The sequence below is a fragment of the Podarcis melisellensis genome (genome assembly GCF_964234715.1).
Source record: "Podarcis melisellensis genome assembly, chromosome: 2".
NCBI classification, from domain to species: domain Eukaryota; kingdom Metazoa; phylum Chordata; class Lepidosauria; order Squamata; family Lacertidae; genus Podarcis; species Podarcis melisellensis.
The window spans coordinates 43,168,957-43,192,404 of record NC_138529.1 but is presented as its reverse complement, the minus strand read 5'-3'; the positions used below and the strand labels follow the sequence as shown (position 1 = coordinate 43,192,404).

General features: G+C 45.5%; 1 protein-coding gene across 1 annotated transcript; it reads left to right on the top strand.

The window, feature by feature from the left end:
- Window positions 1–30: 30 nt before the first annotated feature.
- Window positions 31–21,616, top strand: HOOK2 (hook microtubule tethering protein 2). The gene is made up of 22 exons (XM_081900075.1): window positions 31–145; window positions 4,146–4,231; window positions 4,663–4,735; window positions 5,198–5,248; window positions 6,270–6,402; window positions 6,950–7,017; window positions 7,355–7,417; window positions 7,675–7,755; window positions 9,811–9,968; window positions 10,087–10,227; window positions 11,838–12,039; window positions 12,397–12,507; window positions 13,102–13,189; window positions 14,670–14,739; window positions 15,359–15,496; window positions 16,034–16,121; window positions 18,133–18,167; window positions 18,415–18,497; window positions 18,700–18,803; window positions 19,010–19,117; window positions 19,864–19,935; window positions 20,344–21,616. Exons 1-22 carry the CDS (start codon window positions 98–100, stop codon window positions 20,512–20,514), a joined length of 2,172 nt encoding a protein of 723 aa, XP_081756201.1. The 5' UTR covers window positions 31–97; the 3' UTR covers window positions 20,515–21,616.
- The last annotated feature ends 1,832 nt before the right edge of the window (window positions 21,617–23,448 follow it).

Sequence of the window (23,448 nt, the reverse complement as noted above, 5' to 3'; positions counted from 1 at the left end):
GCGGGCGGCTGACGTCACGCGCGGGCTGCGCAAGGGGCCGCTCTAGGCCAGCAGGGGGCGTGGCGCTCGGAGTACCGCGGCTTCCAGCGCCGGAGCCATGAGCGAGACGGGCCCGGCCGGGCGCTGCGGGGCGCTTCTCACTTGGGTAAGCCCGGGAGCTGGAGCGCGGGGGGTCGCCCGCCGCCGCCGCTCGGCTGATTCCCGCCACCATCTCCATAGGGCGCCCCCCCCGAGTTACCCCCGCTGCCACTGCCGCCCCCCCCCCCTGTCTTCAACAGGTGCCTTCTCGCCCGGCTTCCTCGCCCAGCCGCCTGGGATAACCCTTCCTTGGGGAAGGGGAAGAATGGCCTACAAGGCCACACGCGCCCGTTTCTTTTTTTATTATTCCGGGTTAGTTTAACCCGGGATTGCCGCTCATGTTTCTGCATTCTCACGGACGTGCTTTACACCCGCTGTTCCACCCATAAGCATTATGCACCGACAGAGGATGCGTGTGGGGGGTGTATGAATGTATCGTGTGCATGGACACCTGTAATAACCACCTGGTTTGGTGAACACGGGCGGGAGGGACGTCGGTTTAAGTCCGCGGCGGAGGCCTGAACTTAGCAGCACCGGTTGCTCAGCCCCTGGAGTTCCTTCCAGGAAAGTCTTGAGGCCTCCCGGCTACCTCTCAACTCCGCTCCTCAACTCCCAAATCCTCTTAAAAACCTCCCGGTGCCGCAAGTCTGCCTTAAAGCCTCGGGCTATTTTTGTAGGCTCCACTCGACACACAGTGACTCTGCATTTGCGCTCTTTGCCCCCTGGCGCTGTGGATTTTCTCCGTTCCCTCCACCCGCTCCCTTAAACTAGCTTTTTCTTTCGTGTCCAAAACTGGAATGATTAGGGCTTCCAACTGTTGGCTGCTGTTCCTTGAGATTCTCTTTCTCTGTCCTTCCTTTGGAAGAATCTTTCCCCACCACCTGCTGTGCCCAGCACCAAATGCTGAACAATGAAGGGTACAGTATCCGATTAATTCCCATCTTGCCAAACTCCCCAAGGAGTAACATAATGAGAGTGAGGTTGAGAATCTAGTTCAGCCTGCTTAAAAATGTGTAGAACAAGACATAGAGGTTTGTAGTTCATCAGAGGAACAAACTTAAAACAACTTGGAATGTTAAAAAAGAAAGAAGGTAACACTTGCTCAATCTATAGTTCAGACCAGTCTAATTGGTGAGGTTAAATATATGAGAGAGCCAGAGACTGGATTATTAGAAATATATTTATATGCTACTCAACTGGGGCCCAGTTCCAAACTGGACCATTTCATCCCAATCCTGAAATAAGGAAAAGCTTTTATTTGCATTGATTCGCTTATTCTTGAGAGAACCCTTGTGGAAGCTGCTATTTGTCCATTAATTTGATTCAGTGTTTTGCGTAGAAGATTCAGGGGTCTGACAAATGTTCGTGCTTTTGGGCCACATGTGTAATAAAGTCTACAATGAATTACTGAATTGTTAAGTTCAGTTGTGTCACCTGTGAGCCAAATCAAGGTAACAGGGTTTTGTCCTATTGCGTGTGTTGAAGTAGCTTACAAATGTCAGGATGCTTTTATGATAATCAACCATACTTTGTGAATTGTTACTGTGACAACTTTAAGCATTAATATATTTGCCACAGTCTGTACCCTTTGCATTGCATTTCTTTCTACCCCTGCTGCTTACCTCACTGCTGACTTTCTCCTTCACTCACTCCCCCCACACCGTGTGTATCTGCTAACTTGGGTTAACAATTCAGGCATCTGATGTAGTAGTCCACAAAAGCTTATGCCATAGTAAATTTGTTAGGGTTGTATTCAGAGCACTCTTAAATACCTCTATGTGTGAGAAGAACAACTTCTGTCTGTGCAACGATACTTCCCCCCTCCCCAATGTACTCCCTAAATCTGTTGTGGGGGTTCCTTCGACTCTCTAGAGCAGATCTGGGGATAGCGTGGGAGAGGTGCAGGGGGGCAGAGGAGGGAAATATTTTTGCACAAGTGGAAGTCATTCCCCTCTCACAATTATTTAATCGAATACCATCCTCCTACTTTAAAGTACCACAAGACTTTTTGTTTTTTGCATTAAGATGGTGAAGAATAAGTGGATTTTGACTCAGAAACTTCACCAACTTGCTCAAGGAAAATATTTCTGGAAAACTTTTTCTTTTGCAATTAGAGCCAACCGGAGGGTTCTTTGAAGTATTATATTTGTGTGATATTTATATTTGTGTACTTCCATTATTGTCATATTTTAGATTTAAATTATTTTTAGTTTTTACTGGAAAAACTAGTGTCTGAACAACTAGAGCAGCACATACCTCTGCCTGACTTAAAGAATGGCTGCTTGGCTTATTAAGAGTGGCTGCTGCTCTGGCTTCTAACAGCTTCCTGGTTAGATTGCCCTATGTCCTGTTTATCACTAATAGCTGTAATGAGAAGACTTTGTTCTTCCATTGCTAATCACCTTCTCTCTAACCCACCATGCCAAAGATGCCGGATGCTTCTATCTCTGCCCAGGGCAGAAAATACTGGAGTTGTTGTTTCTAGATTCTATATGCAACAGCTGTCATACAAGGAAGGATTTTGTTATGATCAGACTTTCATAGCACTGCAACAGTAAGAGAGGAGGAGCTGAACCTGTCAAGCTTGTCTCTCCTGCATAAGTATTAAAAACACAGGAGTCTTTGTTTACGCTGAATTGAGTAGCCCTAGCACTGTTTTTCCTCAGTACCCCCGTGTCTGAGTCCACAGATGCTGTTGGGGGTTCTCAGCTAACAAGGAAGGGTCTTTTGTTGCCCCCAGCAGGAGAGACCCTTCTACTCTTAGGCATGCTGAGGTCCAATGTCAGTCGCTGACACTAAAGGAGGCCTGATACTTGTGTTTATATGGGTTGCAGTATCTCAGGAAAAACATCAGTACTTTACGTCATGCAGGTAGTTGATGGGACTTCTATTAAGAGGGGTAAACAATTTGGAGAAGGTAGCCACACATGGTTTCCTAAAATGTAAATTTGGTCTAAACATGTTGATTCCAGTGAATAAGAGAGCTATGGGATCTGATTTCTGCAGGACTGAGAGTTCAGTGTAACTTGAGAGACTGATAATTTGACACAAATAGGACCTAATCCAATTTAAGGTATTGCCACTTACTGGTAGCTGTTTCAGTTGAGAACCATAAGAATTAGGACATCAACCAAATGAAATTTTAAGGGGGAGGTACCCAAAATACAGTGGAAGGTGGGGTGTTTGTAGCATTCACTGGATGTAGTGTAGCCACAATCTTCCAAACAGGGCACATTAACAATCAAAAGCAGAGTGTTGTTTAATAGTGAGGTAGGTAAGAGAAATATCCAACCCTGTAGAAAACCCCAAATTGGACTAGATAATTCAAAGACGGAAAGCTTACTTGTTTTGGTGATCTTTTTGGTTAATATGAAAACCTTAATGTGTTGTTTCAGCCTGTTAGTTGCAATTGAGGAAGCAAGGTTAAAATCATGGGAAAACAAGCAGGGATGACTGTGTGCATGTTGGAGGAGAGGACCAAGGCCACTCCTAAATCTCCTGGGTGTAAATCCTGTAGCTGCTCTCGAGGCAGGAGGTAGCTTGGAAGACTTCTATTTCATTATGCTCAAGGATGCCCTGACTGTGAGCGTGACAGCTGGGCTGCCTCTGCTTAGTGATTCATTGTGTATATCAGTGCCTTGCAGGCATGTGGGAGTACTCGTGCCGAGCTCATTGTGTGGGGGGTGCATGTGTGTGGCAGGCACTGTTGTCTTGCAGCAGCAGACTTATCTATTGGCATAGATTTTCAAGTTTGGTTTTAAAGATCTCGGTGTCTAATCATGGAGCCTAAGTGCACCTAAACCTACATAGGGTTGCCACCTTCAGCCAAGAGTCTTTGTAACTCCACAGTTTTCATTCTTATGGAGATATTCCCATTAGATGAATTATCCAGAAAAAGTGTATTTTTCTTCTTTGATAGTAACACTGTCACCAGCAGCCCTGACAGATTTCAGGTGGTGTCCCTCTGTAGACTGGTTCAGAATGGGCTTCCTCTGTTCCCAGATCCAAGAATTCACTATTTTTTGCACCTAAAGTGTTCACGTGCTGATTTGATTTGTTTCCTCCAGCTGCAGACGTTTCATGTTCCATCTCCATGTGCCAAAGAACAGGATTTGGCCAGCGGGGTCACGATTGCCCAGGTGCTGCACAAAATGTGAGTGTCGTGGTGGTTATCTTAATGAGTGTTCACAAGAGTTATCATGATCAGCATGGCAAAATTCTCCCCTCACTCCTTCACAAATCTCTCTTTGTTCTCTGTCCCTGGTTAGCAAGTTGACCATTTAAGTTTGTGCTGCCAGAAATCAGAATTCCCTCCCTGATGAGTTAATTTGACAGTTTGATACTAGAGAAGGACAGACAACAGCTTAGCAGCGGGAAAGCTCCTGTGGTTGCCTTCTTTGTCACATTGGGACAATGTGAATGTAGCTGTTTGTGAGACAGAAGACAGCAGAGCTTGACTCTAGACTGGTGAAAAGCCACTATGGAATCTGTTTCGCAAAGCTTATGTGCAAGATCACAAAGTTGCTCAGAGTTTGCTTTCCACCCCGGAACCAAAGGCAACAGCTTTATGGTTTTCATTTCCAGAGACCCATCTTGGTTCAATGAAACCTGGCTCCTGAGGATTAAAGATGATGCCGGTGACAACTGGAGGCTGAAGGTATGAAGTGAGAATGGGCTGAGTGGTGGTCTCTAAGACCTAGATGCTTAGCAGTCCCAAATACTGCCAATAAATGAACTCCAGAAGTCATGAGACTCTGACTTAGCAATACCTTGGAAGCAGAGTTGTTCAATTTTCAGGGTTTCTTGGCTGGCTTAGGTTGATCAGCCAGCTTTGTGATTTGAAGATGAGGGTGGGATTTGGTAGGAAGGGCTCTTCACCCCAATTGGATGCCTGTACTGCATCAACCCTGGACTCTTCTTTCCCATCAGAGTAGTTCTGAAGATGACTGAGCATGACCAGCTTTTTTCCCCCCCTTTCCATACCAGCATGGGAAATAGCAGAGTCTTGCTCGTTGGCTGTATGGCCTTTGGAAAGGGGAAATACAGTGGGAATGACAGGTCTCAGAACTCTGACAAACCTGCACATTTATCTTCATTCATCCTCCCATCTTGCCTCCAGGTGAGCAACTTGAAGAAGGTCCTGCAGAGTGTGGTTGAATACTCCCAGGATGTGAGTACCTTTTCTGGTTTGGCTTTGCTGGCATGGTGGTGATGTATTTCAGGGCATGGCCCAAGCCTCCGATGAAAGTTAAGGGTCTCTGCTTAGGCAGTAGAGAAGCAGGTGAATGCTAAGGGACAAAACTCTGACAATCACTCAGCCTGGCTGTATTGAAGCCATCACTGAAAGACGGAGCTCATGGTTCCAGTCTAACATTCTTTTTTTTCCAGGACCCACCTATCCCTTTGATGGTAATTAGTTTTAGCTGGTTTTAATACTGAATTTTAGATTGTTGTAGTCTGCCCAGGGACCTGCTGGTGAAGGGTGGGTAATAAATTGAATAATTATAATAAATAATAATAGAAATAGATATAGCTCTGCTCTAGAAATGCTGGGTAAATGTTATTGGTTTTCTATGGATGTGCCTTTCTCTGTGTACAGAACTCCCAAGACACAGTTGATAGCCAGTGGAGTGGAGTGGCAAGCGAGACTTAGACTGGGGAGATTTTGTTTCAAATCCCTGATTAACTCCAACCTTCCTGGGTGGTGACTTTGGGTCTACCTCTTAGCCTAATCTATACACTCACAGGGATAAAACAGTGGGGAAACTATATATGCTACCCTGAGCTGTTTGGAGGAAGAATGGGATTGAAGTGTAATAAGTAGTAGTAGTAAATGCTCCTTAGCACAGGCAGTCTTGCTAACAAGTCCACCCAAGTTACTAGCCCATAATTTTTTTAAAAAAATTATTCACCTTTCCTCACATGCCTGTGTAAGTCACTTATTGCCCACTGACAGAGGCTGTTGCAGTTTCAAAAGCTCCATTGTTTGGTCACTTGGAGGCTTGCCACAGACTAGTGCTGGACAAGTGGCAGATTTCAAACCTAAGATAAAGATACTGAAAAGTAACCTGTCCTCTCCCAGGCCAATTGCTGTCACAGACGCAGTGAGATAGGTGGAATAGGTAGGTGGCAGCAACAACAGTGAAAGGTCTGCTGGCTGTCAGAAGCTATATCCGCTGCTGTCTTCTCAGGTCCTGGGCCACCAAGTCCCGGAGCAGCTGCTGCCTGATGTAGCTCTGGTTGGAGAAGTGTCTGACACAGCTGAGCTGGGCAAGCTACTGCAGCTGGTGCTGGGCTGCGCCATCAGCTGTGAGAGGAAGCAAGGTATATGTATGCAAATGACAATTACGATGGGGGGATGTCACAGTGGAGCTTTATGGGCATCTGTGCCATGAGGATGACTCTGCAATGGCTGTTTTACATACCGTGGGTGGGTGGGGACTAGGAAGCAGGTGCCCCATTTGTTGTGGCATTGCTGTCCTGCTTACAGGGACTTAGCTTCCCTTCATTAGTCCTCTCCATTCAGGTGGCTCTTGCCTCATTCATAGAACTTCAGAATCTCCTTAAGCTGGAGCTTCCAATCTTTCTCCTTGGGTTTTCTCCTCTCGGTTTTCTTCACCCCTGATACTAGTTGGGATATCAGCCTCTTAAATCGGTTTGAGACAGAAGGAGGGTGCAGTGAGAGACAGACAGACAGAGATCTGACATTCTGCCACACCCACAAAAATACTTCACCAAAATTTGGGCCCCACTCCTGGAGGCTGTACCTACCCTCATTGCTGCATAATTTGGGGCAGGGGAGGGAATCTGGCCAGAGGAGGAAGGAACTAGTTGGAGAGTAACTTGAGTGCCCAGCCTCATCTGTTTGCAGATCACATCCAGCAGATCATGACCCTGGAGGAGTCTGTGCAGCATGTTGTTATGACAGCAATACAGGAGGTGAGTGCAGCTGTGTCCTGCAGCCTTGTGTGAAGCCATTAGGCTCCGGAATTGGATGCTTGCTTTGTGTTGCTAATGATCTCCCTGGTCAGGAAGTGCCCCTCATTCTCAACCGATCTTGCCTCTTCCCAGGTAATGATGATACTTTCGTGCTAGTCCCTGCCCCTGCCCCCCGCCAAGTCCTGCCCACTCCCTGCTGCCAGGCCTGGTGCTCATTAGATGAAAGTTCTGAAAGATATTCTAGTTAACCTATGCCTGCTTCCTGGAATACAGGGCTTAGAAAGTTCTGTGAGTCACCTCTATGTGACCAGTTACCAAACCTCCTTGTCTTTTGCAGCTCTTAAACAAAGATTCATCGGACACGCTGAGCTCAGAGACTTATGGGAACTTTGACAGCCAGGTACTTGTGATATATATTAAGAGTGGGTGGGCGGCATAACCCCTAATGATGCAAATTCAATGTAGGCTGAGCAGGAATGGAGAAAGAGGTCCCCTTTTTTGTGGGGCCAGATGAGGTAATGTGAAGGAAGAAGGCTAGGCTTGGGCTGCTATGAGTGGCTTGCCTTGCTCAGTGTCTGTGGTAGTATATAGACTTTTATTGACTGACTGACTGACTGACTGACTGACTGCTTGTACCTTTCCGGTTTTCCCTTGTAGTCTAGGAAGTATTACTTCCTCAGTGATGACCTAGAGGAGACGGATGACATGCGCCAGCGCTGCCATGACCTAGAGCAGCAGGTGAGTGCCTCTTGGGAGCCAAGAATATTGGAGGTGGAAACCAGCTCTGTTTGCTGTGGACTTAAAAGAATGTGCATCAGATGGTGGAAGCCAGGAGACTGTTCATAGGAACAGTGGGAAAATATGAGCACCATCAGGTCTCCAGTGGGTTCTGCCCTTCCTCAGAAGTTATGGGGAAGTATATATCAGGGGTAGGGAACCTGTTGTCTCATAATGTTTGGTTGACTGCATTGTCTGTCACCTCTGAGCATTAGCCATGCTGGCTGGGGCTGATGAGAGATTCCGAATAACATCTGGAGGGCCACAGGTTCCCCACCCCTGGTATATATTCTGTGCTGGAATTTTGCAGGAGTCCTGACATGCTATTTTCTGAACTTCTATCTTGATTACCATCCTTTCTCTCCCCTTCCCTCCCTGCCTGCCTCTCCATATTGCACAGCTCTATGTGCACTGAGCTGGTGGTGTTTGGGGACTGGGCCTTTTCTGGGCATTTGGATATTCTATCTTTCCTTATATGAAGGCAAGGTGAGGGCCTGCCTTCCTTTCCTCCCTCATGCAGTCCAGTTTCCGGGGTGGGGTGGGAAATGCAGTTCTTTGTGGATGGTGTGAGCTTGCTGGGCTGCATGGAGAGAGCTGGGCTTGGCTGCAGTGTGGTGTGGTGTTCGAGTCTGTGTCCCTCCTCCTAATGCACAGCTGTTCTTTCCCTCATTGTTTTTGAGATTGCTGTGGACGAAGAACAACACCAGCTTGGTAGTTCTGGGGCTGACCTTGGATTCAGTGGTCCTGGACTGTATGCCTCCTTTTACCCATTAAAGCCATATGGCCTAGACTGATCTCTGGCAGAGGGGCTAAATTTAAAGAGCAGACAGTGCAGCTGTGGAGATTTCGGATATTTCAGGAAGGGTGGGTTGTGGGGGACCTGAGAAAGGATAGGCTGATCTCGCTCCCTTTACAAAAACAAACCCTTTACTCCTCCAAGGTGCTAAAGTGCCCCTGGAGATGCAGCCCCCTTCAAGAAGGTGAGTGTCTTCCCTCTTCCCATGCTCTTGCCTATGATAACAGACCTGCTCACCCAGCAGTGGAGCCCCATGCCTGGTGGAGCCAGCCTAACCTCCTTGCATGAGCATGTGCCATGTTGACAAGTTAACAACTGCTTGAGAGTGTTGGAGGAGTTGCTTGCACCCAGTACAGAAGCAGGGTTGGGCCTGGCCTGAGTTAAAAGTGCTTTCAGACTCTGTACTAATACAGCTACAAATCCACATTTCCGCATTCTAGGTTCTAAACTGCATATGAAGATTCTGGAATCACTTAGGTTTAAGGGATGTATATACAGGCTGAGGGTTTTTTTTGTGGCCTCTTCATCTGGCAGCATTTAATCTTCATAGCAATTCTGGATCCCTGCAGCAGGTCTGTAGGTGCCTGTAATGAAGTTTTCGCTTCCATTCAGGGAGCATGGATCCTTGGCAAAAAGTCTGCCAGATTTGCAGAGAGAGGAAGTGAACTTGCTTGCTAGCAGTTCCTTTCAGTAGCTCACACATGCTTTAGTAGTACCTGCGTGGATGATAAAAAATTCCTTCCCGCCAAATGAGCTGGTGCAAGAGGAGTCCTGATGAGGCTAATTTTAATGGCTGCTGTGCGTGTTGGGGCAGGAGGCCAGCTGTAGACATTATTTTGCACATGCATGCAAATGTCTGTTAAGCCTACTCTGTTACCCACTGTATGGTTCCATAGTTTTGCAAAATCTGGGGACAAGTCTGCTAGAGCAGCAAAAGGAACTGATTGCTTGTGGCTACATGTAGCAATTTGATAGAGAGTGGGAGAGCAGGATTCTCTTCAGCCTTCTTAAAGCCAAGGGAAAGAAGTGAACAGCCAAGACTTAAGGAGCTATGCTTCCGCTCTCCCCTTTTTCTAGGGTCCTAGTAGAATGAGGTTGAATGTCACAGGCTGGTTGGGCTTACGAAGGACCTGGTAGAATCCGCAAAGTTCTTAGCTGGACTTAGAGCTCCATTACTTGGCCACCTCCTAGAAACTAGTCTTCCTCCTCCCTTCTCTCAGATCTCCATCCTGGTGGAAGAAAAAAATACTTTGTTGCTAGAGAACAAGAGTCTCCGGGAACAGAAAAGCTCGCTTGAGTCTGATGCTGCTGGGCTCACTGGCAAGAAGTTGCTTCTGCTTCAAACCCAGATAGAGCAGCTGCAAGAGGAGAACTTCCGGTAAGGCAGATACTGGGATGGGGAGGTTATATTGCCCTCAGGACAATGTGCCCAAAGGCAGTGGAGTCCAGAGAATAATTAGAAGACAAGTCTAGCTAACTAGATGTATTTTGGCCAGGCTGGAAAGCAGCAGAGATGACTTCCGAGCGCGCTGTGAAGATCTGGAAAAGGAAGTGCTGGAGCTTCAACACCGCAATGAGGAGCTGACCAGCCTGGCTGAGGAAGCCCAAGCACTGAAAGACGAGATGGATGTGCTGCGGTGAGTGTGCCTCAATGCCTCGGCTGCAAGAACTGTGAATATACCCTTTTATTTTTTTGGTTATGTGTTACGGCTTGTGAAGCAGCCCATGGTCCAGCCTGGGCCTGCTGTGTGTCAAAACTCCACATTTGTGAATCTTGGGTCTCAGGTGTGCTGTGTTGCCGTATAGGCAAACCTCCCACTGCAGCTGCTGACTAACAGAGGTCTGCTTCTCTGCATATTTGGACACTCAGGTAGACAGTCCATTTTTGCACACATCCTTAAGTTTAACACGGTGATCTTTGCCACTGAAAAGGCAGAGTAACAGATTCCCAAACAGCCACAGATGGTTGAATGCAGCTATGGAGAAGAGTTGACAGTCCCACCAGAGGGTTTGTGGGTGGCTCATGCCTATACACTGGAGCCCCGATGAATGCTGTCTCTCTTCCAGTGCTTGAAATTCTGGAAAAGCAGAAGCAAATTAGTCCAGGAGTTTTGAGTGAATATGTGGAATGTGGCTTCTTACTTGGAATCCAATTAGTACTGCTGAATAATCAAAATCTCTACTATCTGGAATTGGGTGGAAGCGGGGCAGCTTGTGTGTAAAGAATTTGGTTTAATTGAGAATGTTAGTAGTTCTAGGGGGATGGGTTTCTGTGCTGGAACAGCATTCATTGCAGCCTCTCACTATTACCAGTCTTCCTTTTCTTGTGTTTGTGAGTTTCGTACAAAGCATGCTGTTAGGTAACTTCACACAGATGTCTTTCTTTTTTTTTTTTTGCTACACATTAAAGCAAAGTCAAGTTTTGTTGTAACATGTTTTTGGACTGTTTCACACAGAAATGTAGACATAGTGCTTCAGTTCTAGAATAGATGCACTGACCCATAACTTCATGTGATGTAAAAGAGCATCAGCAAGCCTTGGGCTTTCATGCGTCCTCTTCTATCACATCCCAGTGGCTGGAAGGAGAAGTGGGGAATCGAATGCTTTACTATTTGTTTGTTGTGTTCAAACTAGCAAAGGACAGTTGCCATTTAACTATACAGTAACTTGTTTGCAACGATCCAACTTAGAATGTTTGCCTTAAAATGCATGGGATACTTGTTGCTAATCCATTGTTTCAGTTTTTGGCACCCTTTGACCTTGCTGCAGCAATTCCTGTTTACACAGTAGTTTTCTATAGCAGTGTTTTTCAACCTTTTTTGGGCAAAGGCACACTTGTTTCATGAAAAAAATCACGAGGCACACCATCATTAGAAAATGTTAAAAAAATTAACTCTGTGCCTATATTGACTATATATAAAGTAATTCTCTTGAATAGGAATCAAATAAACACAAAGAAAGTATTTTATAATTACTTTATTATGAAATAGTAAGTAAACAGAAATATGAAAAATTATAAAATACTTTATTTTTAAATCTTTTGAATTTTTCAATCTTTCCCACGGCACACCAGGCAACATCTCGCGACACACTAGTGTGCCACGGAACAGTGGTTGAAAAACACTGTTCTATAGCTAGTAGAGTTACTTTCTGTCCCTCCACTTTTTATCCAATAAAGTCAGAGTTACCTGACATTAAAAATTGCAAAAGATACCTATACTTATATCTATATCCTGCTGTTCTGCAGTCACTCCTCAGACAAGGTGGGACGGCTGGAGGCTATGGTGGATTCCTACAAGAAGAAGCTGGAAGACCTGGGTGACCTGCGGCGGCAGGTTCGGCTGCTTGAGGAAAGAAACACTGTCTACATGCAGCGCACTTGTGAGCTGGAGGAGGAGCTTCGGCGCGCGAATGCTGTCCGTGTGCAGCTGGAGGCACATAAGAGACAGGTGAGTTGGTGTTAATAAGAGAATGCATTTGAGCAGACTGCAGCCTTCAGAATGCACTTGCAATAATACTCTGTCCTGAAGGAATCCTAAAGACAGATTGGAGCACCATTGGAGCCAGAAAGGCAAAACCCATTTGACCAGGATTGACCTGGTAGCTGGAGCTGTGCTGTGGCTTTGCAGGCAGAACTGTTGTCTCAAACAGTCTTGTACTCTTGGTGTTTGGGAGGACTTCAATACTAAACATAGATTCAAGACAACCTGTAATGAAAAGCAGCGTTGCTGATTGCTTTGCAGCAGGAGAGGAGGGCAAAGATCATAAGCACAGCAAACCCCTGCTCCTACTCTTCCCTCTTCCAGGTGCAAGAGCTCCACAGCAAACATGCAGATGAGGCTTTGAAGGCGGAGAAATGGCAGTTTGAGTTCAAGAACCTCAAGGAGAAGTTTGAGGCCCTGGTAAAAGAAAAAGAGGTAATGCAGAACTTGTACCACAAGAGGATGATGAGTCTTTCCTTTGACTTGCAGGTGAAGGCCTAGTCTAGGAGTGAGGGAGCTTTTTCAGCTTGAGGAACCATCCTCTGATGGGCAGCCTTGTGGAGGTTGCATGCAAGTGTGGGAGGGGCCAGAGGGGAAAGTGGGTGAAGCAATGGATGTGACTTCTCTCTTCATTGAAAGGGCTGCATTCTGGCCACGCAAAAGCTCGAGCTTGGTGGTGGGTGGGTATGTATAGATATAGGTATGTCCATACAGATTTTTTATATATGCACACAAATGCACCACCTATCTACCCATCCATTATCACAGTTCAATGGCTCGTTCCAGCCTGGTAAAGGAGGGCACAGAGCAGGCCTGGAGAACATGTGGGGCGAGTCCCAAATGTCAGAGAGCCTTGAAGGCTGCATGTGGCCTGAGATTCTCTACTAGTCTTGTGGCAAGAATAGATAAATCTGGCAGGAGTAGCATCTAGTTTCTGCTACTTGGACAATGTAGTATACAATAAGGCATCAGCCCACCATAGCTTAAGTGGTCCTTTCCTTGGAGTGATTCCTGACCCTTTTTCCTTAGAGGCTGATTGAAGAGCGGGATGCCTTACGGGAAGCCAATGAAGAACTGCGATGTGCTCAGGTGCAGCAGAAATTCCTAAACCAAGCAGGTGAGTATCAGAAGTCTTCCCCACCCCAGTGAAATCCAATAAAGTCTGCCTCAGAACAAAGATTGGAAGTTAAGGAGAAAAGGGACTTGTCTTTGTGTTGACAGGGACAAGTGCACCCAAGTTATAGTGAACTAGCAGTCTACTACATTTAACATTTGTTAATACCCGAAGAGCCACAGTGAGAGATGGGGACATTGCCTACATGCTGCAATCATTAGGGGAGATTTGTTCCATCTGAAATGCACAGCGGGGTGGGCCAGGGGCTAGGGCCACCTTGGTGGTGGTGCCCAGAGTATGGAATTTTTGTGTTGCAGGAAATCCAGCTAGACCCTTCTTTGTGCGTTTAGGTGTTGATGTAAGAGCATATTGTTTGGACATTTATTTTATTGAAATGTCCTTTGATTTGATTTAGTTGCTGATTGAGCTTTGTGCTTCTGTTTTTGCGATTCCTTTTTGGTTGTTACGGCTGTTTTTTTGCAAATGTATTTTATATTTTTTACTATGATTATTTACACCTGAAGATTCCATTTGGGATGGAAGGGTGCAGTAAAAATAAATGAATTAAATGTTGTCGTTTTCATTTTTAAGAACTTTCTGCAGGCATGTCCAGGGGGATTCCCTTATCTGTTAGCTTCCTTGGAAGCCACAGGAGGGCTGAGAGGGTAGGATTTTAATGGATTGGACTGTTTTTATAAGCTGGACGGATAGCTCAGTCGGTAGAGCACGAGACTCTTAATCTCAGGGTCATGAGTTTGAGCCCTACGTTGGGCAAAAGATTCCTGCATTGCAGGGGGTTGAACTGGATGACCCTTGTGGTCCCTTCCAACTCTACAGTTCTATGAGCAGCTATACGGAACAACTTTTCTTACTGTTTTATTTTAATTAATGTTTATTATGTGATTTGTGATCTTAATTGTTCTGATATGTAAATCACCCTAGGATCTCTTTTAATGAAGGGTGGTAAAGAAATTATATAAATTAAATTTTAGGCTAAGCCTGATAGGATCTCACACACCTGTCTCCAAGAGCTTTGCCTACAGCCGGTGTGTGTGCTTGGTCTGTCATTCGGTTGCCTGAACCAGCTTGTAGGGGAAGACCTTGTGTTATGGTTGGCTGTTGCCTGAAGTGAGGTTACCGGTTTCACCTCCCATCTCTGTGTGGCTTTTCTCAGCCTTCATTCTTCTCCTGTGTATTTCTCTTGATGTGATAGATGCCAGTGTGGACCATGTTTTGCTTAATACTTCTAGGACCCATAACTGCACTTTTATTGCTCCAACTCAGGGTAGATGAGTTGTCCAGCCCTGGCTAGGTCAAGTGACATCGAAAGCTTGAGTGATCCCATCTTAGAGGGTTGTGCTTTATAGCAAGGTAGTATTTAGGAACAATTGGCTCCTCTCCTCCAACAACACCTGCACCTTTGGGTAGAAAGCCAGAGTAAAAATAAATGTACCTTCTGTTTCTCTCCCCCCCCCCCTTGCAGATACCATCCTAGAAGAAATTGCTTCTCCTGTGGATAACTTAGCAGCTGAGATCATGCCAGCAGAACTCAAGTAAAGTTTGCCCCCTTGGGGATCCTGTCTTGGAGGAAGAAAGGCAAAAGCCTATGGGGCTTATTTGAAATTGGGGACTTGCTGTTATTCATAATTATACTTGATTACTTCCATCAGCCAGAAGTTGGAGTCAATGTTACCCTGGTGTCCTTTTGGTGATAAAGAGAAAGTGGTGGGGGGGGGTGCTATCCTGGATTTATTTTTCTGATATTGTAGATGAAACAGGTGTCATCCCAAGATCACCTTCAGCTTGTTTGCTTAAGCCTGTACCCCAGTTTTCTGCTTTATACAGCCATGAGATGAATTCTTTAAAAGGTCAGGCTCTAAGTGAATCCTCCTAATGTATATGCTAGATAATACAGCACGGTAATCTCTATGAATACTGTCTATCCCAATATGCATTGCTCTGCTTTGGCCCCCAGTTCTAGAGATTGCATCCTCTCTATGAGCTGTTCAGCCTTTTAGTACAGCTTGTAGGGTTGGGAGTGGGGGAAAGAGTCAGGAATGGGCCCACATGAAGCAGGGGGTGGGTGGGTTTGGGCTGGGAAGTGGTGGTGGTCAACAACATTGGATAATGCCCCAGCTAATAATCGTAACATTCTGTGTTTCTTGCGGCCAGGGAGACCATTGTGCGGCTGCAGCATGAGAACAAGATGTTATGTGCGCAAGAGCTGTCCTATCGGCTGCAGCAGACTGAATTGCAGGGGCTGCTGGAGGAATCTAACCGTACTAAGAACCAGCTAGAGGCACAGCAAAGGTATCCAATAAGCTGGAAAGTTTGCAGTTTGTCCCCACTGGTCTTAGGAGATCCAGCCTGCCTTCTCCAATCCCTCTTAACCTTTGACCAGCTAAGAAATTTGCAGTACTAATTTGGATTATTTTTATTCACTGTTCTTCCTCTTATCTGGTAGGCAATATTCTACCTCCTGTTCTAAAAACTAGTGGGGAAACTCTTACTGTTGGCCCATCAAGTGAAACCATGTTTGCAAGGTCAACTGGCGAGTGTCCTTGAGCTCAAACACTGTTTGCATCATCTACTAGGAATGTTAAACTAACATTTTTTTTAAAATAGAATTTTGTCCTAGCTTATCTTTGTTAACTAGTGAGGGGCAAGCTCCCTTCTCCTCTCATTGCCCTGGCTCAGAAATAAACAAAGCCATTTGAAAGTGTACTACTTATCACAGTACCTTTTTCTAGGCACCATCTGTACTGACAGTCCTGTGGGCTTTGTTGCTGCTTGCAGCTGGCCTTTCTCTTGCCTGTTTTAATTTGATTTGCCCTTCTCTCTATCCAGACTGAGCCAGCAACAGATCACTGAGCTCAAGGTGCAAGTAGAGGAGCTGCAACGGGCCCTCCAGGAGCAAGGAAGCAAAGCAGAAGATGTGAGTTTGCTTGAGAAAAGAGTGTTCTGTGAGGCCTTGTCAGAGTCAGGCTCACAGGGAGGTTTCGAAGGAGATTTTCACAGGGGCTGGTGGTCTCTACTCAGCCTGAATCCGGACCTCCTTACAGGGTGGCAGTAATGGGAACTGGTGGCATAAACCCACCTGTCAGTTTCTCAATGGAGACTTAAAACCAAGACAAAACAAAGGTGCTGGGCCGTATGAGATCTTTGTTGCAGCATCTAGTCTAGGATTGTGTGCTCTCTGTGTATCAAGTGGGGGAACTCTGCCTGTATAGAGGCAGTTTTTAGCCTCCCAAATTACCTTGGGGCTCGAAACAATGAAAAAGAAGTGGGGCTAATCCCCAGATACTGACTACTGCTTGACAGGATTGCTATAATGTGGGTGGTAGAGATTCCTTGAACATACAAATTCCACGATAAGGCTACACTTGTGGGTCTTAGGAGCTGCTAAATTGCAGTTTATGGTAGCTATGCTGGAGAAAGGTGTGCTATTTGGCTAAGAACCTTTTTTCTCAGGTTTATGGGCTTGTTGCCTATTGGGGGAGGGAGGGCAAGAACTCGCAGGCTGTAAGTGTAGTTTTGCCCCAGTTTGAGAGCCTTGTGTCCCCTCTCCTGTGGCCTGTTCTAATGATCACCATTACCTTCTGCCCAGACCTCTTTTCCTCCTCACTTCCCTAATCTCACTATGCTAACAGCCCTCTCTTTCTCCCTTCTGACTTGCTGGCTGTCCTGCCCAGGCCATTGTAAGTACTTTCACATTCTGTGTTGCTTCCACCATCTAACCTACTCCGCTGCAAACTCATTGTTGCTTCTCTTCTGTCTTTGCTTGGTTCTTGGTGCGTCAAAGACAAGGGGCTGCTCTGGGTTCACATGCCAAGAGCTGCTAAGGGGCCTGCATATTCTGAAGGTTTAGTTAGAGGAGCACAAGTTCAGTTTTCTTAGTGCATAAGGGAAGCTGGGAATCATAGGTGCTGTTTTGAATTGGTAATTTCTGTTCCAAACGGCATTCTGATAATCTGAATAGGTAGGAGCAGTCTAGATTTGTTTCTGAATTGGTGCAAAGTAGTTAACTGTACCAACATCTCTTAGGAGATGTGCTGTCTCCTACACAATCAGTAACTGTTCATGTTACTGCCCTTTGAGTCTTGTATATTAGTAAGTCTGTAAACAATTATGGTTCAGCATTTTCCAAAGGGAGGTTGCTTCCCTACTGGGATAATTGAAAAGGAAGTAGAGGAAAAACTTCATAATGGTTGAGAGCCTTTAACCTGGAAGTGACAGAAAAATGCTGTTGAAGTGACATTGGGCAATGTAAACCAACATTTGCACACCTAGTAAAAACTGTAGTAAATTTTGAAAAGTAAATGCGTTTGCATTGCACACATCTATTGATGCTACTTGAGCAACAGACCCTGAATGGTCTCAGGTGGAGGGAGGGGACTTTGGCTTTTACTGCCAAAGATGGGTGTGATGTTTGAATGCATGAATGGATTAGTAACTAGTATAGAAAGACCTTTTGTTTTTTAGACTGCAGCCTTGTTAATTGACAGTAGGATTGACCGTAGAGTTGAGCCATTGGCTGTGTTCAGTTCACTTACTGTATACTGGATATTTTTATCTCCCCTGTCATGCCAGCATAGACAACCATGTTTGCAGAACTGAATGGGATTCTCTGTTCCATTTTAAGAGTGCTTCTGAGTCAGCAGCATCCCAGTTTAACTTTCCTAGCTCCTGAAGACAAATCTGAACTGAAACCTTGAACTCCTAGTGCCCCCAGAATGAATCCTTTAAAACCAGCAAATTTATGCATAACCTGAGTGCAGGAGGTCTTCAGGAGTACAGGGTACACTACAGCTACACAGGTTTTAGTATTCTGTGTAAAATATACTGAACCAACTCACTCTAGTGGTCAGATGATAACAACAGCAGCTTAACTAATTGATCTGCAAACAAAATAAAAATCCTAAGCAGTCATTTCTCTCTCTTTTTAGTCTTCTCTCCTACAAAAGAAGCTGGAGGAGCACCTGTAAGTGATTCAATTCAGTTTGAGGGACAGGGTTGGAAAGGGCTAAAGCTCACTTGGTTTTCTTTGTTGCATTTGATGAATGCATATCTGGGGTTGTTATGGGTCCAGCTGTGCTACTTAGCAACATATTGATGCTGTCACACAATACACAGCAGGGCTTTGGTTCCACGCCCTTCAGGTATCTGGTCCTTATTCTTCAAGACACCTGCATGCCTAGCTTCTGTTTCTCTTTCTCTTTCCTGGTCAGAGAGAAATTGCATGAGGCCCATGCAGAGCTTCAGAAGAAGAAGGAATGCCTTGATGAATTGGAGCCAAAAGTGGACAGCAACAGTAAGTGGGTGGATGACAGATCCATTGCTTTAGGAGTCTCGACTAAGCCCAGTCTTTGCTGGGCAGCAGAATGGGATGGGCTGGGCTACCCAGAAATCAGAAGACCTTGTAGAGCATTGAGTGAAGATTCTTGCTACTCCATCTGTCCCCCGTCCACATTTCGGGGTCCGGACAGCATTGATGTCCCTGCCTTTCTCAACAGCTGCCAAGAAGATTGATGAACTGCAGCAGTCTTTGAAGAAGAAAGATGAAGATATGAGAGCCATGGAGGAACGATACAAGCGTTATATGGACAAAGCCTGCACAGTAAGTCAAGTCTTTCCAGTGCCTTTTGCCACTGCATTGGCATACTTTGGCAAAGCCTCACTAAATGGCTTTGTAGATCATACACACTTTCCTGCGGTCAATGTGATTCAGTCAGCAATGTTGCTTCAGGGCCTCTCTAGTAGCTAAATGGTCTTGGCCTCCCAAAGCTAAGTGATTATGGAAGATCTCTCTTTATTCTTTCACAGGTCATCAAGAAACTGGATCCCAAGCAACAGCCTCATGGAGTTCCACTGGAGATCCAGGCTTTGAAAAACCAGCTGCAGGAAAAGGATAAGAAAATCAACCACCTGGAGGTGAGCTCCTCTTCCTCGTCCGAGAATGAGGGTTGCAGCTTCTTACTTAAGAGCCTGCCTGATTAGGCCAAAGGCCCCTCTAGTTAAACAATGGAATTTGCTCCCTTGAGAGGCAGTAATGGCCACCAAACATTGATGGCTTTAAATGAGGACTAGGCTATCAGCGGTTACTAACCATGATGGCTATGAATTACTTCCATTGTAGGAAGGAATGCGCTTCTGAATACCAGTTGCTGGAAACTGCAGGAAGGGACACTAATGATGTGCTCTGGTCCTGCTCACAGCTTCCCAAGGGCATCTGGTGGGCCACTGGCCTGATCCAGCAGGCCAATACTTATTATAACAAGTTTCCAAAATTAACAAGGATGTGCGCACTGCAGCCCTCTTACCCATAAGCTGCAGGTGTCTTGGGTATAATGCATTAATTCCTTATCTTCCCAAAGTCAATATAAATTATTTCAGATGAGTGGTTTGCCATGCGTTGCCTGTTTCGACCACCCTGTTAGCAGCTCAGGTAGTTTCTTTCTGTTTGCTTTCACTTGGGATCAAATTGGTAGACTGAGGTCCTGCACAGCTATAAACGGAAGAAGTACACTTCTCATCTCCCCTCTGTTTTGGTTGGCCTAGGCAGCATAAGCTTGGGGTTTTCCATAACCCCCCCCCAACACACACACACACACACAGCCTTGGGGTTTAGCAGCATGACCACTTACCTCCTTTTTCCTCTCTGTGCTTCATCTCATTAGTCGGATTTTGAGAAGACAAAATCTCAACAGGAACAAGAAGAGAAACTCATCATCACTGCTTGGTATAACATGGTGAGTTTGAATTGGACTAGGCATAAAGAGAGGTGCATGTACTGATGCAGGGGTGTGAGAGAAGGTTGGCACATTGCTTTGCAGGAGAACAGTATGAATAACTGCTGTGGAGCTTTACATCTTGAGAATCTCTTACTTTTTCTAACTATTTTGGTACCAGACACCTTTTGCAGCTGCTAAACACTGCTGAGTAAAATGTCTGAAGTTGGACTCTTTACAGTAGATCATTTTGATGATCCTGTATATGTCTGGATCACAGAACATGGCCGTCTTGAATTCAGACCTTTGTGTCTTCTGACACATACTAACCTGGTTAGAGCCCTATGGAGGAAGAACAGTGAAGACCCTCCATCTCCATCCAAGAGTCTGCTGGCACAAGCCAAATGTTTCTTTTCTTTCCCACTGCAGGGCCTGGCGCTGCACCAGCGAGCTACAGAGGAGCGGTCATCCACCTCTACACCAGTCCAGTCCTTCTTGGCCCAGCAAAGATTGGCCACCAATACTCGACGGGGCCACCTGAACCGAGCTCAACCCTTGCTGCTTCGATACGTTGGTACAGACAAACCTCAGTTGTCCTGATCTGGAAAAGCTGTCCTGTGGATCTTCTAGAGAATGCTCACTTCCCGGGGGGAGTGAAATGGGAATACCTGTTATGCAGTGGTACTTCCTCTGGAAACCCCCGTTTTATCCTTATTGTTGAAATTCATTCTCTGATACTAAAGATTATTCCTATGCCCAACTGTAGTGCTTGTTTTTTAAAAAATGAAGAATCTTGAGCAGCAAAGAGCTGGATCTTCCCTATTCATTGCAGACCTACATGTTCCCTCTTCCACCACAGTTGGGAGCTGTTGCATGGCAGTACCCTGGGTGATGGAGAGGTATCCTTCAACCATGTTCCTTACCCACCTTTCCTCTTAAAATTCTGCTTTTGTACATAGTTTCTGTATAGCCCTGTTCCCCACCAATTAAAAATCTTCTTTACCTAATGATGTCATCTGCAGAGGGTATGGAGGGAATATTTTTACTGCCATTCACATCTCCCCTTATGGTATCGGCCTCAGTCTTGGGTATTTTTTGTGGTGATGAATGCATAAGGATGAGGTGGCTGCTTTGATAGTGGCCCTGCATTTGGAGTTTGACTCCTTGAAAAAGCTAGCATTGGTTCCTCCGGAGCCAGATTGCATTGCCTGAGGCACATTATGGCACAGCTTTTCTTAGTGACTTAAGAATCCCTTCTAAGAAGGGGCAGGGCCTTGGTACAAAAAAGCCCCATTTGAAAACGTATGAACACTAAATTGACTTTAGACCCTAGGGGTGAAGAGAGCCTGCAGTCCTGCGCAACTAGTTTGTGTGCACATCTGTAACTGTGTTGTCTTCACGGCAATATTTAGTGCCTGGTGTTTTTTTTGAAAAGTGCTATTCTTTTTCTCCCCTCCCTGCTAGTATCATATTCAGAGACATTGCAAGATGCAGTATCCTTTTAAAAATATGTTCTCCAAATTTTGAGTCTTTTTTTTTAAAGTAAAGTTCATAGTTTTAATGCTGTAAATTATACATTTTGTAAAGCTATCTTGTATCTCTGCCTCTTTATTTTTCTATTGGACAGAAGCCTGACATGCAATGTGGGAGGATGGGATGTGTCTATAGAATCTTTACACTACAAATAAAATGTTATAAAATCTTTTCTGTATCCTCATTCCTCTAGTAGCAACAACAACTATTACTGTTGGGCAATAGCCTTCCTCTGGGAGGACCAGCTGTAGCTGTTAGTAGTTCTTTGCAGTACCTTTGTGATGGGCCAGCTGTAGTTCAGGCTTCCCAATGATTCTGAGATGGGAGTTTCCTCTCTTGGAAGTTTAGTAGACCAATCAACTGCAGTTCCCTATTGGGCCTTGGAAGAAGATACATTTTGGTGTCATTGTCCTTAGTTGATTTGACCTACTTCAGAATCTGGTGGTGAGCTGATAGCAGTTAAAACTGAAAGAAAATTATTGATGGTCAAGAGTAACGTGGTACCTTGATTTACAAACTTAATCCATTCCAGAAGTCAGTTCTTAAACCGAGGCATGCTTTCCCTAACGGGGCCTCCCGCTGCCGGTGTCCTTCTACCGTTTGGATTCCGTTCTTAGAGGTAAAGTTCACAAACCAGGACACTACTTCCAGTTTTGCGTAGTTCGTAAACTGAATCATTCATAAACAGGACTGTTCTTAAACCGAGGTACCACTGTACTTTGCATTTAGGATTGCTACAAAGGCTGGCACAGTGGCAGTTGATTTATTTATCAAAAGGGAGCATTTTCAATTGGGAAGCAATCATAAGAGCAGCAATAGAGCATCTGTTAAAGAAGCGCGTCCTCTGTAAATCGTTGTATGGTTGTCCCTGTTGCTGATGGAGTTTTTAGAGTTAGAGGTCCCCTCATGCTTCACAGCAAGCATCCAGCCTTAAGGGGAATGTCTCCTGTTGCTCCTAGCTAAATACTACCATAAAAGATGGTTTAAAGGTTCTTAGAATGTGATCCACCATTAAATTTAGTCTCACTATCCTCTGCAGTACATACTGAAGGCTTGAACTACAAGTAACTTTCTTCCCTAGTATACTGAGGTACAAGTTAACACAACACAGAATCAGGTAGGATAACAATACACGGCATAAGAGCCCTTTTTCTCTGTGCACTAAGAGGAATCCAAAGGATCTGATGCTATGGATAGACTGATCTCTTGACTGAATCGGCAGCTCCCAACATTGCCCTCCAGGCCCATGTACAGCTTGTCTGAGGCTCTCCCCAGTTGACTGGGAGACCTAGGGCATTCTTGGCATGACAGCGCAAGTCTGGCAGGCCCCTGACATGACCCCCCTGCCGACTAGCCCTCCGAGGCCTGGAGCAAGTATACCCAGCTCCCCCCCTCTGGTCACAGACCTGTTTCCATCCCTCTTCATTTGAAGGGAGCAGGTACTTTTTTAGTGCACAGAGAACCACTGTTTGTCACTGCAGCTCTCTTCTGAGCAGCTGAGTTGCGCAGTGGGTGGGGAAATTTCAGGGAGGTTTTAATTTCCTTTCCCCATTATCCCTTTTTCTCCCTGCTGCTCCAAGTGTGCAAGCCGTGGCAAAGAGGTAGCTGCTCAGTCAGGTTCCCTTGCCTTTTATGGGCTTCAGGGAGGATGTGACGGCCATGACTAGAGCCCTAACCAGCATGGTCATAGTTGCCTGGGGTTCCCCAATCTAGTCTCCAGAAGCTATTAGAATACAGTTCCTATCTGCTCTTGCCTTGTACAATTTGTTGGCTGGGTGAGTATTTTGGGTGGAGTGGCTGAACAAAGCATGGCTGAGGAAGGATGCTGGGTTCACATGTAAAACCAAAACATACATCTAATCAGCCAGATAGAACATTGGTCTGATCCACGCAAGTTAATTTGTGCCTCTTGGAATTCACTTCTAGACCTATAGAACTCTTAATAGTATTCGGTATGACTGGACATATACATTGGAGGTTTAAAGGGCAGGCCACAAAACA